General features: G+C 40.9%; 1 protein-coding gene across 1 annotated transcript in view; it reads left to right on the forward strand.

Moving 5' to 3' along the window:
- The window catches only part of EXOC4 (exocyst complex component 4), a gene marked incomplete at both ends in the record, with an annotated part of 858,131 nt that extends 840,824 nt beyond the window's left edge, over window positions 1-17,307 (forward strand). Inside the window, one exon of the mRNA XM_080701126.1 lies at window positions 17,070-17,307. Coding sequence (XP_080557252.1) covers window positions 17,070-17,307 — 238 coding nt within the window. The remainder of the gene's footprint in view (window positions 1-17,069) is intronic.
- Between the last annotated feature and the right edge of the window lie 656 nt (window positions 17,308-17,963).

Below are 17,963 nucleotides of genomic sequence, written 5' to 3' on the forward strand. Positions count from 1 at the left end.
TAGGGCTGGGGTGTAGCTCAAAGGTAGAATGCCCCTGGGTTCCATCCCAGTACTGAGAGAGAGAGAGAGAGAGAGAGAGAGAGAGAGAGAGAGACAGAGAGAGAGAGACAGAGAGAGACAGAGAGAGACAGAGAGAGAGAGAGAGAGAGAGAGAGAGAGAGAGATATGTCACTGGGTTCCACCCCTAGTACCACACACAAAAAAAACCTTTTTATTCTGATTACTTCCTTTCTCTTTGATGAATACTATCTTTTATGAAAGCCTTGTAATACTAGATGGTGACTGTTTTGTTTTAATAAACTAGGAAAAATAAGAATAACCACTCTTAAGTCAGCCTGCTCCTCATCCCTTCCCACCCACCATGGAAGTCCAGTCCTGAGCGTGCCCCACAGGTCCTACAGCCTGGCCCCAGCACACCTCCCTCCCCTCCATGCCTCCATTGCACTCAAGGAGGGGTAAGCCACTTGTCGTTCCCCAGACACCTCTGCTCGGCCACCCAGTTCTCATGTTCCAACTCGTGTGTTCCTGCAGGACTTCTTCCTCCTCTCAGCCTCACCATTAATGTCTCCTCCTATGGCCTCTCCCCCAGCGTCTCTGAGAAGGGTCAGCCCTTGCTGCCTGCCCTCGCAGAGGGTCTCCCCTGTAAGCTCACACCGCTCAGCCATGTGGCTACTTTCACAGCACCGTGCATTGCCAGAGAGCGAGGGCAGGTCTTCCTCATCCCCGCGTGCACAGGACCTACTGTGGACCCACCAGTGTGCAGTTGACACTTGAATATTTGTTGAGCGAGCAAACAATTAAGCAGAATTTTTAAAGGCACAAGGTGAGCACCGAGGGTGACACAGAGAGACCTAAGATGGTCCTTGCCATCAAGGAGCCTGCAGTCTGGGTGACGACAGTAGACGTATGTCATGGTTCAGCCACAAAACTGACTGCTCTGAAGCCATTGAGAAGAATGAGGCCGTCCATGTGCACTGAAAAGCGCATCTCCAAAACACACTGTTAAGTAGAACAAGTGCAGTACAGAGCAGCATGTAAACATCGTGTCTTTTATATATACACCAAAAAAAATCTGTCCGTGTATATGGATCAATATATCTGCAAGTATACCTTGGAAACTAGGAAATAGGACGTGTAGCTAGAAGCTGTGGACAAAGAGAGACTTGCATTTTCTTTCTTTCTTTCTTCCCTTTCTTTTTCTTTCTTTCTCTCTCTTCCTTCCTTTATTCCTTCCTTCCTTCCTTCCTTCCTTCCTTCCTTCCTTCCTTCCTTCCTTCCTTCCTTCTGTGGTACTGGGGTTTCTGGAAGCCCTTCTACCTCCGGGCTACACTCCCAGACCTATTTTATATTTTTATTTGGAAACAGGGTCTCTTAAGCCAGCGCATCTGGCTTCAAACCCACGCGATCCTCCTGTCACCATGCCCAGCAAGACTTGCACTTTCTAATTTTGTATTTTTTATTATTTTTCTATTTTTTATATTTTTGGTACCTTTTTTTCAGTACTAGGGATGGAACCCCTAGCCTTATTTTTTATTTTTTTTTATTTTGAAACAGGGTCTCACTGAGACTGAAACTGGAGGATTGCAGGTTCAAGGACAGCTTCAGCAACATAATGAGACTCTCAGCAACCTAGCAAGACCCTGGTTCAAAACAAAAAGTAAAAAAAAAAAAAAGGCTGGAGATATGGCTTTGGGTTACAATACCTCTGGGCTCAATCCCTAATACCACCAAAATTTTAAAAATGTTAAAACAATAGAACTGGTGATGATCAGATATGCAGAAAAATGAGAGTGAAGAGTCAGCAATAATCAGAGGTATGTAGCCAGTAATATTAATAAAATATTAGTCAGTAATGTTAAGAATATTCAGGGAGGCCACCTGATAAGGTCTTCTGGTAGAAATATCTGGAGACCAGTAAGAATATAAAGCTTTGATCTATTGAGAGACCAAGCCAGGCATGATGACACACAGTCTCAGCTACTCAGGAGGCTGAGGCAGGAGAATGAGGAGTTCAAAGCCAACCCTGACAATATAGTGAGAAAATAAAGATAAAAAAGGGTTGCAGGTTCCAGGCCAGGGAGTGTTAACTTGGTGAGACCCTATTGCAAAATAAAAAGGGCTGGGTATGTAGCTCTGTGGTAGCATATCCCCATGTTCAAACTCCGGTATCACAAACAATAATAATTATTATAATAATATCGAGAGACCAGATCTTCAGAGAGACACCCAAGTATGATAGGCACAGATAAGACTTTTGGAAGCAGCAAGAAAACAGAGGACCACCTCCTGCCGGGGAAGAACGCCTGCAGCGGGCAGACAAAAAAAAAGCCAACGAAGGAATCAAAGAAGAAACCAGAAGAAGCCGGGAGAAATGCCGAAAAACGTGGCTCAAAAAGAGTTGAAGATGGAAATCTGTCAAGGGAAAGAAGACTAAACGAAGGCCACTGTGTGGTCCACTGCGAGGTCACTCGTGATATATTTTATCATACATACGTATTGGAAGTCTATGGCTCTTTAGATGGAAATGAAACTAAAAAGAAAATTAAGGCTCAGTTAAAGAGTATCTGATGAGGATGGGCAGGTATCATTTTTTTTGTTTGTGGTACTGGAGAATGAACCAAGGGGCACTCTACCACTGAGCTACACCCCAGCCCTTTTTATTTTGAAACAAGGTCTCGCTAAGTTCCCTGGCCTGGAACCCGCCATCTCCAGTGTTGCCGCCCCACTATGGGATTACAAGTGTGCGCCACTGGACCCAGCTAACTGGAGCGGTAAGGAAAACCTCGCTTATGGATCAGCTGACATTTGGGCAAAATTGAACTGGATCTCTTTTAATCTATCTTCTCCCAACCCTCAGTCCCTTTATTCCTATTTAGTGTTCTTTTCGGATTTCCTCTGAATTGCCATAGGATATAAAGCAGATAAAAACTGTGAAGTGCAGCAAAGGCGAGGATTGCCATCAGATCCTTACCCTGTAAGGAGTACTTTTGAACAGGAAGTAAGAAATGCTGTTTCCACCGCCCCCCGCCCCGCCCCAGGACATCCCACAGGCGTTTCACCCAGTACAGTTGTAAGATTTCCCTCCACCGTGGAATATGGGAAGCTAGGATTTCTTCCACACCAACTCACCTGGGCTTTTCTAAGATGAAACTCCTTTTGTTACTTGCCTCCCATGATTCTAAGCTCCCCGGAGTCCTCCACAGCCTTCCTTTCTTTGTTTGGGTTCACAGCCCTTCCCCATCCACTAACATTTGCCCTTTCTACCACCTCCGTGTCTTCCTGCACGCTAATTAAGGTATTAAGCGGGATCAGTTATAAAGCCAGTGTCCTTGGCATTCAGAGGAGGTCCCCGCCTCGGAATCTGTTGATTTGCTTTATCTTTATCCTTTGTTTGCGCTTCAGCCTGTGTCCATCAGGGGTAGCCATTCAGAATACATTCATGTTGATAGTTATATTTTCTTGAGAGGCACTGCATCAAATGGTCACCAACATCCAAATGTGTGTTGGTCTTTTCATCCACCAAATTCGCATTGCTCCCGTAGCTATCCGTCACGTTTGTCAGCGTCTTCGGGTCTTTAATTAAACCCTGCTGGATCCTGTACTGTTCCCATTAGCGCCTTCCTATTTCGTCTATTATTTTTCTAATTGACATCCATTCTCAGTCACATGTCCTTGAGTCTCAGGTGGCCCATTTCCTAGCTTTGGTTTACTTAGATTTTCTTTCTTTCATAAATAACCTGCGGGTTTAGTTAATACTCCCTCAAGTCTCTTCTACTGGGACCTACCGATTTGCATATGCTCATACTTTTCAGATAATCAACTGTTTATTTTGTTTTTGTTTTGTTTTTCTCTCTGTCAAATCTTTTTTTTTTTTTTCTTTTTCCTTTCCGGTCCTTCAAGCCTAAAAAAATGTGGTCTTTTGTCTCAGCAAAGTGGAAAATCCTCTAACAGTTTTGAAAAGTATGCTAGGGTCTCTGAGAAGGACCACAAGGCCCAGAGCGGGGTTTGAGGGACTCAACGGAGAGCTGCAGAACAGCCCAACAGCAGTAAAGAGCTGCAGGGAAGGATCGCTCACCCTGCCCAGCACCTGTGTGCACACAGTCATGGGGCAGCCCCTAGGGGCACAGTCAGCCACCGAACAGAACCACTGAGACCGGCACCTGTTAGCATTAGACCATTACCTTGGCCTCCTTGACACAATGCAATAGTGAGAGTATTTCCCCATCAAAGCCATGTGATCACCCGTCTTTCTCCCCAGATATTTCCAGATAGGCAGGATCCTCATATTTTAAGTGCAGAAACTGAGTGGATAGCTCAATAGTGGAGTCCTTGCCTAGCATGTGCAAAGCACTGGGTTCAGTCCCTAACACTACAGTGAATGAATGATTGAATGAATGAACCAGTGTAAATCCCATTGTCCTTTATTTCTGTCACTACCTCTTAGTCATCACTTGGAGCCAAGCCTTGGTTTCTGTGTCTTCTCTAGGACCCTCCAACTATTTTTATCCTGTCTCATGTACCAAGAAACAGATAGTAAAATGGGCAGGCGGGCAGACTGGCAAGCCCTGCCCTTATTTTACTTTAATTTACAACATTTGCCTTATGCATACCTTTGATCTGGGCCTAGACTGGATTTTTGTTTAAAGAGTAAATAACAGAAGCTTCTTGAAGCCAAGGACTCTGTCTATGTTATGTTATCATTTAAAATGTTTCTGGAGCTTCCTAAGCATTAGTAATAATAATATTAGATTTCTCTTTGAAGAAATACTATGCATTATTTATTGAAAAGTTAATAATTCCATTTCATTACTTAAAACTGAAAAAAGCCAAAGGGTCTCTGAATTGTTTTTATTCAGCCTACGTCAGCAGTTGTTTCCCAGAATTCTAAGCAATGGGAGACAGATATATACAGTATGAGAAGTTCATGCTAATTGCTAAAAAAAAAAAATGTAGCTTTGTGACCACCAAAGTGCATAATATTGTGTCCTTTTTATCAACCCATGATATTAGATAAATTATTTTTAAAAGTTGAAAAGACTCGCTAAAGTGATATTCGATAAGCTTTTTTTTTTTTTTCCAACTGGAAAGGCTCTGAAGTGATATTCAGCACAGCATAGCTCTCCTTAACCCGGGCTCACCTTTCGATAATCAAAAGAGCATTTACAGAAGTATGAGACAAACACAATTATGAAAGTAAAATGAAGGACCTAAATAAAAAATCACAGAACAAGAGGGTAATTCTATTCACTCTTTCATATTTCATTATTTGATAACATCAGAAGATGAATCCATCAGAATTGCCTTGGCAAGTGCAAACAGAAATGTGCCTGATCAATATTTATTAAAACCTTCGAAATGGGAGAAGGAGCTGAGCAGACTTCCTAATGGACTGAATAATTATTCCTCTAATGGGCTTTGACCAAAGGCAGTGCCACACCAAAGAAACACAGTTTTAATTGTACTGAATTAAAATGCAGATCTTCCCCTAGCCCTGATGCAGAAAACTTAATTTAAAAAATTATCTGATGTAGCAGAGAGCGACATATGAATCCTTAAGTTCTTGAAGAGGACAGTTCAGCCATCTATATTTATAAATGTGGAATGTATCCCGAGGGTGGAGAGAAAGCAAAGTTGCTAGCTAAAGGAATGAAAAGACATGATCCCCCGCCCTCATTCCAATGACTATAACCTTACGGAGAGCATCCGAAACAAAAAATTTTATTTTGTTTTGTTTTGGGCCATTGCATCTTCTAAAAACAAATGAAGCCAGGCTCTGGCTGCTGCTCAAAAAAAAAAAAAAAAAAAGTCAGGATCTTTTCCTGAGAGGAGTGAACATAGCTGACTTGACCTTTTAAAGCCTTCCCAGGTGAAGACTTCTCCCACCCCAGTACTGCTGAAGCATGATGACTGTCAGAACGAGGCCAACAGAACAATTGCCATCTTATTGATGACACCATCTTTGATGGTGCTTGCAGATCAAACCACTGAGCTGCTCTCCCGGCCTGGCAATTGCCATTTGAGTATCGTGCCATTGCTGGAGGGTGGAGGGTATCACTGTATGTACAGACAGCCGGGATGAATGTTCCTAAGAGAAGCCCAAGCAAACCATAAAGCCCCACGCAGACGCCCAGGCCATCTCCACCTCGGCTCAGTGATGAACTGTCTAAACATCACGTAGCTTTCCTCTACCTTGCTTTTCTCATTCCTGAAATGGAAATAACTTCAACGCATTTCAAATTAGAATTTTCAATCATGTCTGTAATAAACACTAAGCTCTTTGAAGGAGAAGACAAATAAGAGCAATTATATTCTATTTTTTAATAAACTAATTTATTCTTGTGACACACAGGATTACCATCCATTTTATTACTGGCCTGGTACATCTGAGCTGAGACGAGTGTTTCCAAATCCACTGCTAATCCATCTTGCCCACCGTTGCTTCGTGAACATCAGTATCAGGAGAGCCAAGGCTGTAACTCAGTGGTAGAGCACTTGCCTAGCGTGCATGAAGCCCTGAGTTTGATTCCCAGCACTGCAAAAGAGAGAGAAATACTGTTTTGAATTGTTACACTCATTGAACTCTGATCATTTTTAAACACTTTCATTTGAAAATCAGCAACAGCTTATTCTGATAAAGCCCCATGATGTCAAAGGATCAAGCAGGGGATGCCATAAAGGCTATAAAATCCAAAAAGGCTGCCAGTGTTCAAATTGCATCTGCTATAACCTCTGGGCTTGCCTCGTGGGAAACAGAGGTACAAAGAGCTGAGAGCATTTACCCAAGGTCACACGGCTAGTTACAGGGAACCAGAGTCTGAGTTTAGTTGATCTCTAGAGTATTTTCTTCTCGAAGTCTTTCTGCTATAACCTATCAATTATTTATGGGATGATTATCTAGTTTATGGATTATTCAGTTCCTTTCTTTCTGTTCCCCGTTTATTATCCTATGTACCATTGAGCAGGCAGAGAAAACAGGAGTTAAAAGTTTCACCCGACAATTTAGTGGCCCCTCTACTTCTTAGTTTCTTTTAAAGTGCTTGAAAGGCCCCGCCTACAGGTTGAGCATCCTTAATCTAAAAATGCAAAATCTGAAATGCTCCAAAATCCAAAAATTTTTGAACACTGACATACGGCCGCAAGAGGAAACTTCCTCGCCTGACTTGGCTTGATAGGCTGCAGTCAAAGTGCAGGCTCACTAAAAATACTGTATAAAATTACTTTCGGCTTATGTGTATAAGGTGTGTTAGTCAGCTTTTTGTCCCTATAATGAAACCTGAGGCAAGCTACTTACTAAGACATGTGTCTATGTGGCTTACAGTTTGGGACGTTCAAGGGCATGGTGCAGGCCTGCCTCTGCTCAGCTCTGGTGAGGTCCTTTAGCAGAGGCAATGGCAGGAACTTGTGCAGGAGCAAGAGAATGTCACATCTTAACACAGGAAGCCAGAGAACAATCCGGGGGCAGGCCCAGGCTTTTTCAACAACTAGCTTTCATGGGAACTCACTCCAGAAAACCAGTAGTCCCCTTCAAGGGTGGGGGCAGCATCTCCAGTGACCCAAGAACCTTCCACTAGAACCTTCACTTCCCCCTTGCTTAAAGGTTGCACCACCTTCTATCCCTGCTACCTTGGGACACTCAAACCACATCACAGCCAAACCATCATGGGTGTATATGAAACATAAATGAATTTTATGCTTATACTTGGGTCCCATTCCCAAGGTATTATGTATGTGCAAATATTCCCAAATTGGAAGTCCAAAACACTTATGATCCCAAGCATTTTAGATAAGGAAAATTTGGCATGTATTGGTTAAAAGGAATTTGAGGAGCTAAGTTATATTCAGGTCAAATTTTCTCCTTCTCAAACTTGTATTTTAGAAGTCATCATCCCAGTGGCTAGTGACCTCTGTATTCTACTCTGTTTTTCATCCCCACAAATGTGTGAAAACATGTGGCATTTATCTTTCTGTGTTTGGCTTATTTCACTTAACATAATGACTTCCATCCAGTTCCATCTGTATTGCTGCAAATGACGGGATTTTGTTCTTTTATGGCTGAATAATATTCCACAGTGGATGTATACTACATTTCCCATATCCGTGCATCTGTTGTGGACAGCTTGGTTGACTCCACATCATGGCTATTATGAATAGTACTGCAGTAAACATGAGTGTGTAAGAATATCTTCAATATAATGATTTTATTTCTCTTGGGTGCATATCCAGTAGTGATATTGCTGGATATGGTAGTTTTGGTTTAAGTTTTTAAAGAAATCTCCATGCTGTTTTCCATAATGGCTGTACTGATTTGCATTCCTACCAACTGGTGTATAAGACTTCTTTCAGGGGAAAAAAAGTCTTTACAATGAAAATACTTGATTGTGCTTCTTCTTCAAGGAAAAAATGAATCAGAAAGGCAGCCAACTTTTTAAAAAGAAAGGTTACCTATTCATTATCAGAATTAAGGGGCAAAGAACAGAGAAATAAAGATAGGTTTTTAAAAATGGGCACAAAGCTGGGCATGGTATACACGCCTATAATCCAAGCATTTGAAAAGCTGAAACATTAGGATTGCAGTTCGCTGAGACAGCCTCAGCTACTTAGAGAGGTCCTTTGCAATTCAGTGAGACCCTGTTTCAAACTAAAGAATAAAAAATAGGGCTGGGGCTGTAGCTCAGAGGTGGAATGCCCCAATACTACAAAAAAGAAGAAAAATGAAAAAGAAAAATAACGGGATGGTGGCACATGGCTATAATCCTAGAACTTGGGAAGCTGAGACAGGAGGATCACAGGTTAGAGGGCAGCCTTAGCAACTTAGAGAAACTCTGTTTCAAAATAAAAAATAAAAATGAGTTGGGGGTGTAGCTCAGAGGTAGAATTTCCCACCTTCACCCCAAGTTTAATCCCCAATGCAACACACACACACACACACACACACACACACACACACACACACTATAAAAAATTCAAATATTTTCTGCAACCCCTAGATTAAGTGCAAAGGTTTATATTTGGAGCAAAGAATTCCCAGATCAAATCCAGTGCTTTTTAAATATAACCACAAATTTTACATAAATGAATTTTGATTTGTCACAATGCTGACTCGTTCTATTACAATGAAAGGCAGAACGTTAGCATGGAAAGTTTATTCAATTTATATTTCCAAAATCATGACTGAAAAATGAATTAGCTATACAGATGTTTTTTGCAATTAGTTATTTTGCTTTGCATGTTTTCAAATATTCAGTTTTGAATGATGGCTTTGGAAGGCCTTGCACAAATCATTCATACTCTGGAGATCAGTTTCCTTATCTGTAAAATGTGAATAACTATAGTACCTATTTCAGAGGTTCAAATATGTTGATGTGCCTAAAAGACCTTACTATTAATATTACTATAATCAGTATAGACCCTAAAGTCCAACATAAGACATAGCTATGTACAGCTGGCTATCCTCATTCATGGATCCCACATCCAATGGATTCTGTATGCAAGGACTCAACCAACCAAGGTTTGAAGATATTCAGCAAAAGAATTTTTCCCCTGAATTAAACATGTACAGATTATTTTTCTTGTCATTATTCTCTAAACAATACATGATAATAGCTAACTGAATTGTTATTACATTGTATTATGTTTTACAAGTATTTTAGAAATCATATAGTATATAGGATTTTATATGCAAATGATATGCTTTTTTATACAAGGCACATGAGCTAGGGGATCCTGGAACCATCCCTTACTACCCCAGCTACCAAGAGATGACTATATTTAAAAAGCACAGCTTCCATTCGGGGACCCAGGATACTGAATTCCACCAAGTAAAGGAAGGCAAATGGCGGGGCTTTGTCCAGAGACTTTGGACAGTTCCCCACTCTGGGCCTTCTTGTCCTGCCCATACCCAACCATTATGGAAGGCCTTCAGAGGCAGGAAGGGGAGTTGCTGTGGGTGGGAATAGATGGTTTCAGTGGAGCTTGCTTCCCTCAGTTTACAAAGAAAAAAGACTGACATTATTTGCAATAACTTCCAGAGAAGCAGTGGTAACTTTTAACAGAGTATGCGAAAGTGGGACATATAGGCAGTGGTGACAGACTAAAAATCTCCTTGCTTCTTGTTCATGCACTGAAAAGCAAAAATCAAAATGACTGGAATAATATAATTCTTTCTCTTTTTTATATATTTTATTTTTTTCCCCTGTGGTGCTTGTAACTGAAATCAGGAGCATTCTATCTCCAAGCTACATCTCCAGCCCTGTTTTATTTTTTATACTGAAACAAGATCTCTAAGTTGCTGAGAGCCTCACTAAATTGCTGAGACTGACTTCGAACCTGCAATCCTCCTGATTTAGCCTCCCAAATACTGGGATTACAGGCCTGTGCCACCACACCCGGCTGACTAGTTTTCCTTTTAGAAAATCTGTCTCAGTATTCTCACTGCTGTAACCCAGAGCAACTGACCATTCAAGTTAAAGAAAGGGAAATTATTTGCTCAGGTTTTTGGAGTAATCTTTTTCCACATCTTTCTTTATGCTCCATATATTCTATTTGGCATGTGTATTGATTTTTTCCAATCATAAAAAGGTAGAATAAACTTTAAAAAGATCTGCCCACCTTACCGAAATGCCCTTCATGTCTTTACATGCAGAAATGTTTTCAGACAGAATCAGTGGTAGAGAAAGAGTAGCATTGAAATTTCATTATAATAAATAAGGGCCTAGGGGTAAAGCGAGGTAAAGCCTGGTGTATATGAGGCCTGAGTCTGAGATCTAGCACTGCAAAAAAAAAAAAAAAAAAAAAAAAGTAAGAGAAACGAAAAATCATGGGGAAAACATGAGAAAAATTAGAAAAATGATCTATTTGCCCCAAAATATAGTATCCATGTGATCATGTTATCGACTGTAACCAAGAGGCCAAGCTATTTGACATCACGACACTACTTCTCTCTCATCCTACCCTCTTGTGCTCCCTGCTCAGGATACTTGGGATCTGTTGCCAAAAGGCACACAGCAAGTATACGAGAAGCCACGGAAGGCACGAACTTCTTCATCGAATGTTCTACCCAACGTGGGGACATTAAACTTGGGTCTTTAGGATATCTGGCACATCTCACAATTGGCCCCTGACAATTATGGACAATGAAGGGACTTGTTCAACAAGTCACCAGCTAGAAAATGTCTAAATCAATTGTGTGTTTAGCGATCCCATATAGGTAGGTAAGCAAGGTGTCAGCTAGTATCACACGTGGCACCCTGGGAGCCATGGCTGCTGTTTCAGTGCTTGATGACAAAGACCAAGATCTCATTTTGCTGGGGCCTCAATAAGTACTGGTCAATTTTTTATCCCTATTGGATTACATGATTTCATTTCAGTCTGTCAGTGTTTATCATGGAAGCTCATTCTAATTGCACAGTTTGGGGGCCTTTTCCTATTTTCTCTTAGGCATCTTGTAGCACCCTTTCCCCACCTCCACATCTAACTGTTGCTATGCCGATTTATTAGTCTTTGCTACTGGGTACCCTTCTGAAAGATAAATGAATTTCATCTGTCTTTAAATATTTATGTTTCTTTATGATCTAATATATCATCATGGTTATAGGGGAATTTTCCCCCTAACTATAGAAAACACACCATCAGTTACCTGTCAATTTTGTTTAATAACTCAGCATTGCAATTCTGGCACATTGTTCATCTGAAGCTATTGAGAACTCTTTTAGCCTCTTTGTTCACTTCAGAGCATCATTCTGGGATTTATAAAGGTCTTCATTGCATGGAGGATATTGAAACATCAAGGGCTTAAGTGTATGCCCTCTGTCATATCACTCTAAGAGATCCAGGACTAGAAATCCTGGCACCTTTGTCTTGTTGTTTGTTCCCAGCCGGAAGCAGGGCCTCTGTTAGAAAACCAGCTAGTAGCCCTAGAAACAATTCATCAGACTTTCAAAAGAAATCCAATTTCATCCGGGCTGATGGATTCAGTGTTACTTCTTAAGATAACTGATGAAAATATCAACATCGTAATGCAAAGAGTCCCAATTCTTTGGTTTAATCTCAGTTGGAAGCATCACAAAGCCTACTGCTCCTGTAACCTTCCCTAATGCTTTTAGGTCCTTGGCTGGAAGAGGTGGGGAAAATGGTTTGTAACTCTTCCCCTACCAAAGAGACTATGGCTCAGAGTCCTGGCTGGCTCTCTGGTTTTGACAAATCACAGTATCTAGGGATGGAGCCACAGCATTCTGCACTTTTTATAAGCTCCCCAGGTCCTTAGTGAGGTACTCTGAAGTTTGTGAATCACTAGTCTAGAAACTACAGATTTCAAATCTTTGCTAGCTCTGAAAGAATCATGAACCCCCAAATCTCATTCCACTTGGCAAATCTAAATACATACATGAGCTGTTCTTGAGCATTTTATAAAATGTCTTATTCTTAACCTAAACAAACAGCTTTCTTGCTCACCTGTACATCTAAAGGAAACAAAATTAGATGATATATGCCATCCTTTATTAAAACAAGTTACCAGGGTGAGGGAGGAAGCCATCATGTACCAGAGAACACCCAAATACAGAGGACACGTATGGTGCATCTTTTTACACCTTAAGTTTTTCTTCAAATTATTACTTTCTAAGTTACAACCAATACATTGAGGAATAGGGTGCAAAGCTCACATGGGCTTTGTGCTAAACATGCAGCTTCAAAAGCTTTCCTAAGTGTAGCTAATACTGGGCTCCCAAGCTCCTGGAGAGAAGTTCATCCTGTTCTTCCATCAGAAGTACTTCTGTCTCCTTCAAGGTTACCCCTGACCAGTGGCTCCGAAATATCAGGTTCCATGAGGTTAAAATGAACATTCCTTTGAAACTTCTACAGAAAAGGAGTCTGCAGGGGACCCATCCACGGTGATGCTGAGCAGTTTGCTCCCTGGAGATGGTCATGAAGTCATCCACCTGTCGTTCCTGACACTCTTTAGGGACTATTCACAAGGAATATTATTTTTCCTATTTTTAATTGTATGTTAATTAGAAAAGTAGGGTCAGCAGAGCAGGAGAAGAAACCAATCAAATGAAAACACATCAAAACTCTTCTTGGTCACATTCCTATTGTAGCAGCAATTTATAAAATAGTTTTGAAATTACAAAGCTCCTAGAATATATTACCTATCCAAGGATGGCTTTATTTTCGCATAAGAGATACAGATGATAATAAAAGCATATATATATATATATATATATATATATATATATATATATCCATACTTTTTCCCCCAAGATGTTTCTGATTAAGAATAAACAAATATAAAACCTTAAGTCCAATAATAGAGGATTTCTGACCCATCGATTCTGATAGATTCATAGGATTCCTTTACCCCCAAGAATTACCTCAAGCCTGCTGCCTGGTTCTGCCCCTTTGATCCTAGCAAAGCTCTTTTCATGTCTGGGGAAAGTGAGCCATACCTTGAAGGAAGACTCTTGTGCTAACAAACTGGTTAGCTGGCTCAGAGCCTGTGCTGAACGTCCCCCCTGAGTGGTCATGAAAGTCACAGCACTGAGTCCAGCAGACTCGTTGTGGTACAATGGTGGTGACGGTAGCTTTAGAAATGCTGAGGGGCAAAAGACTAACATAAATAATGAATCTCCACAGATAACCAATCTTAGTTGTCTGTTGGATGGAAAATCTTGTTTCTCTGGTTCTGGTGTGTGTTACCTATTTCTTCTTTGTAGTTAATCTCTGAGTATTTTCTCTAGTGCTGGTTTTGAAGACATAAATTCCTTCAGTTTCTGTTTGTCATGGAAGCTTCTTATGTCTCCATCTAATTTGATAGAAAGTTTTGCTGGGTAGGAAATGTTTGGCTGGAAGTTGTTTTCTTTCAGAGTTTGGAATATGTTACTCCAAGCCCTTCTGGCTCTCATGACTTGGTTTGGGAAGTCTGGAGTGATTCTAATTGGTTTGCCTCTGAATGTCACTTGGCCCTTTGTTTTTGTTGCCTTTAAGATTCTCTGTTTGGCTTCCACAATGGTCATTCTGACAATTATGTGGCGTGGGGATCCTCTTCTCTGATCCTCTCTAACGGGAGTTCTATAAGTTTCCTGGACCTGTGTATCGACCTCTTGCTCTATGTTTGGAAAATTTTCTGCTATTATTTCTTTGAAAAGATTGTTAACCCCTTGTTTGCTTTTATTGTTGCTAATTTTTAGGATTTCTAGTTGGAATATTAATATACCTTCAGATATAGCATTTGGAAATATTTTATCCCATTCTATCAGTAACTTTTAATTCTATTTACATTGTCTTTGGATATACAATTTTTTTTTATTTTTTAGGGAGTTTATTTACCCTTTTGTTGCCTGTGCCATTGAAATCACATCCAAGAAATCACTGCCAATTTCAATGTTGTGAGGTTTTATGACCCAGATTTTCTTCTAAAAGTTTATAGTATTAAGATTTATACTTAGGTCTTTTATCTATTTTGAGTTAATATTTGTATATATGTTAGGTAAGGGTCCAATTTTATTATTTTTCATGTAATTATTATTTTTCAACAATATTTAGTTAAAAGATTATTATTTCCTCCACCAAATGTTCGTGGAAACCTTGTCAAAAATAACTTGACAATATATGGAAGAATTTATCTCTAGGCTTTTATTTAACTCCAATGGTTTATATATCTGCCTCTGGAACAGTACTACACTGTTTCAATTATTGTAGCTTTATATGGTTTGAAATCAGAAAATATACATCTTCTAGCTTTGTTCTTCTTTGAGATTGTTTTGGGTATCTAGAGTCCATATTCCATATCAGGATAGATTTTTTTCTGAAAAATAAATAAATAAATGTATGATAGCTTCACCTAAAAAAAAAAAGAAAAGAAAAAAAATATTCTCTGGTAAGAAATAAAGCAAAAAGAAATATTGAACTGTTATCTTTTAGTCATCAAAATCTTGGTATCAGACAAATGAAACTGTTTTGTGAGATTATCATCGTTAATATTGGATAAATTGCTATAAAACTAGATGTCAATCACTAAGCCAAGCATGGGAAGGATGGATGGGGGGGGAATGGGGTGGGGATCGGGTAGGGGCTAACTGGGCGATGTGTGCATGTATGTCTACAAAAGTATTTTCTTTATACCATTATGATGTATGAATACATTGCACCAATAAAAAATAAAATAAAATAAATGTTCATTCAAACAAAAAAAAAAAAAAAGAAAGAAAGAAATGCTGAGGGGCAGCCTGCTCTCCTTCCTGACTCTGCTTTCCTCTTCTCTCTGCACTGGAGACTCACTGTAATGTACATTTCTGTGACATGTGTTGTTCTCTTCACCACCCAGGCCAATGGCCCTGCACAGCCAGATGGCTCTCAAGTTCCCTCCTTTTTACTAGGATCATAACCAATCACCTCTCAGACCACTCCACCTTCTGCTGTCACATTTACCCTCCGGAGCATGACTTTGAGTGGTACCTCTGTGCTCAGCAGACCTGGGCTAGGGAGGGAGGTCCTCTCTTGGCTCACCTAGCCAAAATCCTGGCCTGTCCAGACGCTCTACCTCCTGCTTTTCCTGCCTTGTCCCAGGACTCCCCACTACTCCCCTACACTCCTCTGCCCTCCCCAGTAACCAGGTTAGTCTTCCCTGTCTTCCTCGTACTCTTCATCTAGAATGTCCCTCCTGGAAGCCCTGCCTGACAAAACCTGCTGTCTATGAAGCCATCTTTGGTTTTGCACCATCCTCTCAACGCAGTGAGATTTCTCCTTTCTCTGCTGTCAATTCATAGCCCTCACACCTCACTCACTGTGCATGGAACGTTTTTTTCTTAGGAGTTTTCTTTTTTTTTTTTTTTTTTTTTTTGATGGTACTGGGGTTCCTGGAAGCCCTTCTACCTCTAGGCTACACTCCCAGACCTATTTTTACATTTTTATTTGGAAACAGGGTCTCCTAAGCCAGCGCACGCGACTGGCTTGGAACCTGCGCAATCCTCCTGTCTCTGCCTCCCAAGCGCGGGGATGACAAGTGTGCACCACCACGCTTGGCTTCTTAGGAATTTTCTGTGTCTGCAAAGTAACTGTTGGCCTTGGAGTCAGAACCCTGGATTCATACCTTGGCACAGTCACCCATGGTCTTTGTGACACTGGAAAAGTCCTCTAACTTCTCTTGGTTTCAATTCTGAGAAAAGGGAGTTCCAGCTCCCTGGGTGTGGTGAAGGTTGAATGGCACAGAGCATGGGAAGGAGCTTCACCAACAGCAGGCAGTCCTGATTTGTCTGCTTTTCTTTACCTTTTCTACTTGTTTTAGAGCTGTATTTCAGTAATCATTACATACTATTTTTGTTTTTATTTTTCCTGGGGATTGAACACAGGGATATTCTATCTCTAAGCTCAACTCTCAACTCTATTTTATTTTTTATTTTGAAATAGAGTCTCACTAAGTTGATAAGGCCGGCTTCAAACCTGTGATTCTCCTGTCTTAGCCTCCCAAGTGCTGGAATTACAGGTATATGCAACCATACTCAGCTTACTATTGGTGTGTGTGTGTGTGTGTGTGTGTGTGTGTGTGTGTGTGTGTGTTACTAGGGATTGAACCCAGGGTCAGTCCACCTTTGAGTTACACACTCAGCCATCTTTATTTTTTGTTTTGAAACAAGGTCTTACTGCTTTACTCAGTCTCACTCTAATGCTGAAACTGTCCTCAAACCTGTGATCCTCCTGCCTCAGCTTCACCATGCCCAGCGCTACTTTTATTATATTATGAATAACACATTATTGTCATGTTCCTAATAAGAGTTCATCTTTATGAAGCACCACCATTCTAAGTGCTTCGTATATTTTAAGTTACTTCTTCCAAGAACCCTGAAAGGTAAGTAATATTATTACCCCACTGTATGGAAGAAAAAAAAAAAAAAACATGTATTTCACAGAGCTTTCATTAATAAATGAATGAGGATTGAGTGGGACAAAAACCCTGCCTGCCAGGTAGCCAATAACTATCTCTGGAATAAGCAAAATAACAAACAGCATGTGTAATCCTGCGACGCGGCCCTTGCTGCTGGCGGAGGCGCTGAGCAGGTTCTGTCTTGCTTCCCCAGGCAGTACTACGAGATGCTCTACAACACGGCCGATGAGCTCTTGAACCTGGTGGTGGACCAGGGTGTGAAGTACACGGAGCTAGAATACCTCCACGCCCTCACCCTGCTGCACCGCAGCCAGACGGGGGTGGGGGACCAGACCACCCAGAACACGAGGCTGCAGCGGCTCAAGGAGATCATCTGCGAGCAGGCCGCCATCAAGCAAGCCACCAAGGACAAGAAGATAACCACTGTTTAAGGCAGTGGGGGTGGGTGAGGAGGTCACTTGCCTCTGTGGTCAGGCTTACTTCTTTGATGTGTTACTTGGTATATTCTGAGCTGACCTAGTTTTGTCCACACTGATACTTTAGCAAGTAAGTAAGGATTGTAAGGATTGTTTTTCTCTATAGTTTTGGCTTTTCATATGAACTCTAAGGAAGTTTTCGGTATAGAACAATTTGATGTAACTAGTACTTTAGTGCAGTCTGTTCCAAAGGGGCTAGGTTGGGGCAGGGAGAGAAGGTGTGTCAAGAATTGCTAATGTTTTGTTTATTGCCCAACATATATACACTTCCAACTTAGAAAGCAGCCCACTACCTAAGGTTTAGTCCCTTCCTAAAACCACCTTATAGGGTTCTATTACATAGAAACTAGAATTTTTACTCTCTTGACCTTCTCTAGCCAATGAAATAAGTATATGTACATTGCTTTCTGTCTCTATTTCCAAAAATCAAATAAATGGCTTCTCAGCAGGCTATGGCTTTCAACAACTTTCCCTAACCCAAACAGGGACTCTTCAAGGCTAGAAAAAAATGTCCTTCGACCCAATCCCTGGTAGAGTTTGTGTGCTGTAGCTTGTACACAAGTTATTGGTGGTTTATTGCCTTTGTCATTTATTTCTGCTATATCGAAAGC

This window comes from Muscardinus avellanarius (assembly GCF_963383645.1).
Source record: "Muscardinus avellanarius genome assembly, chromosome: 9".
Lineage (NCBI taxonomy): Eukaryota > Metazoa > Chordata > Mammalia > Rodentia > Gliridae > Muscardinus > Muscardinus avellanarius.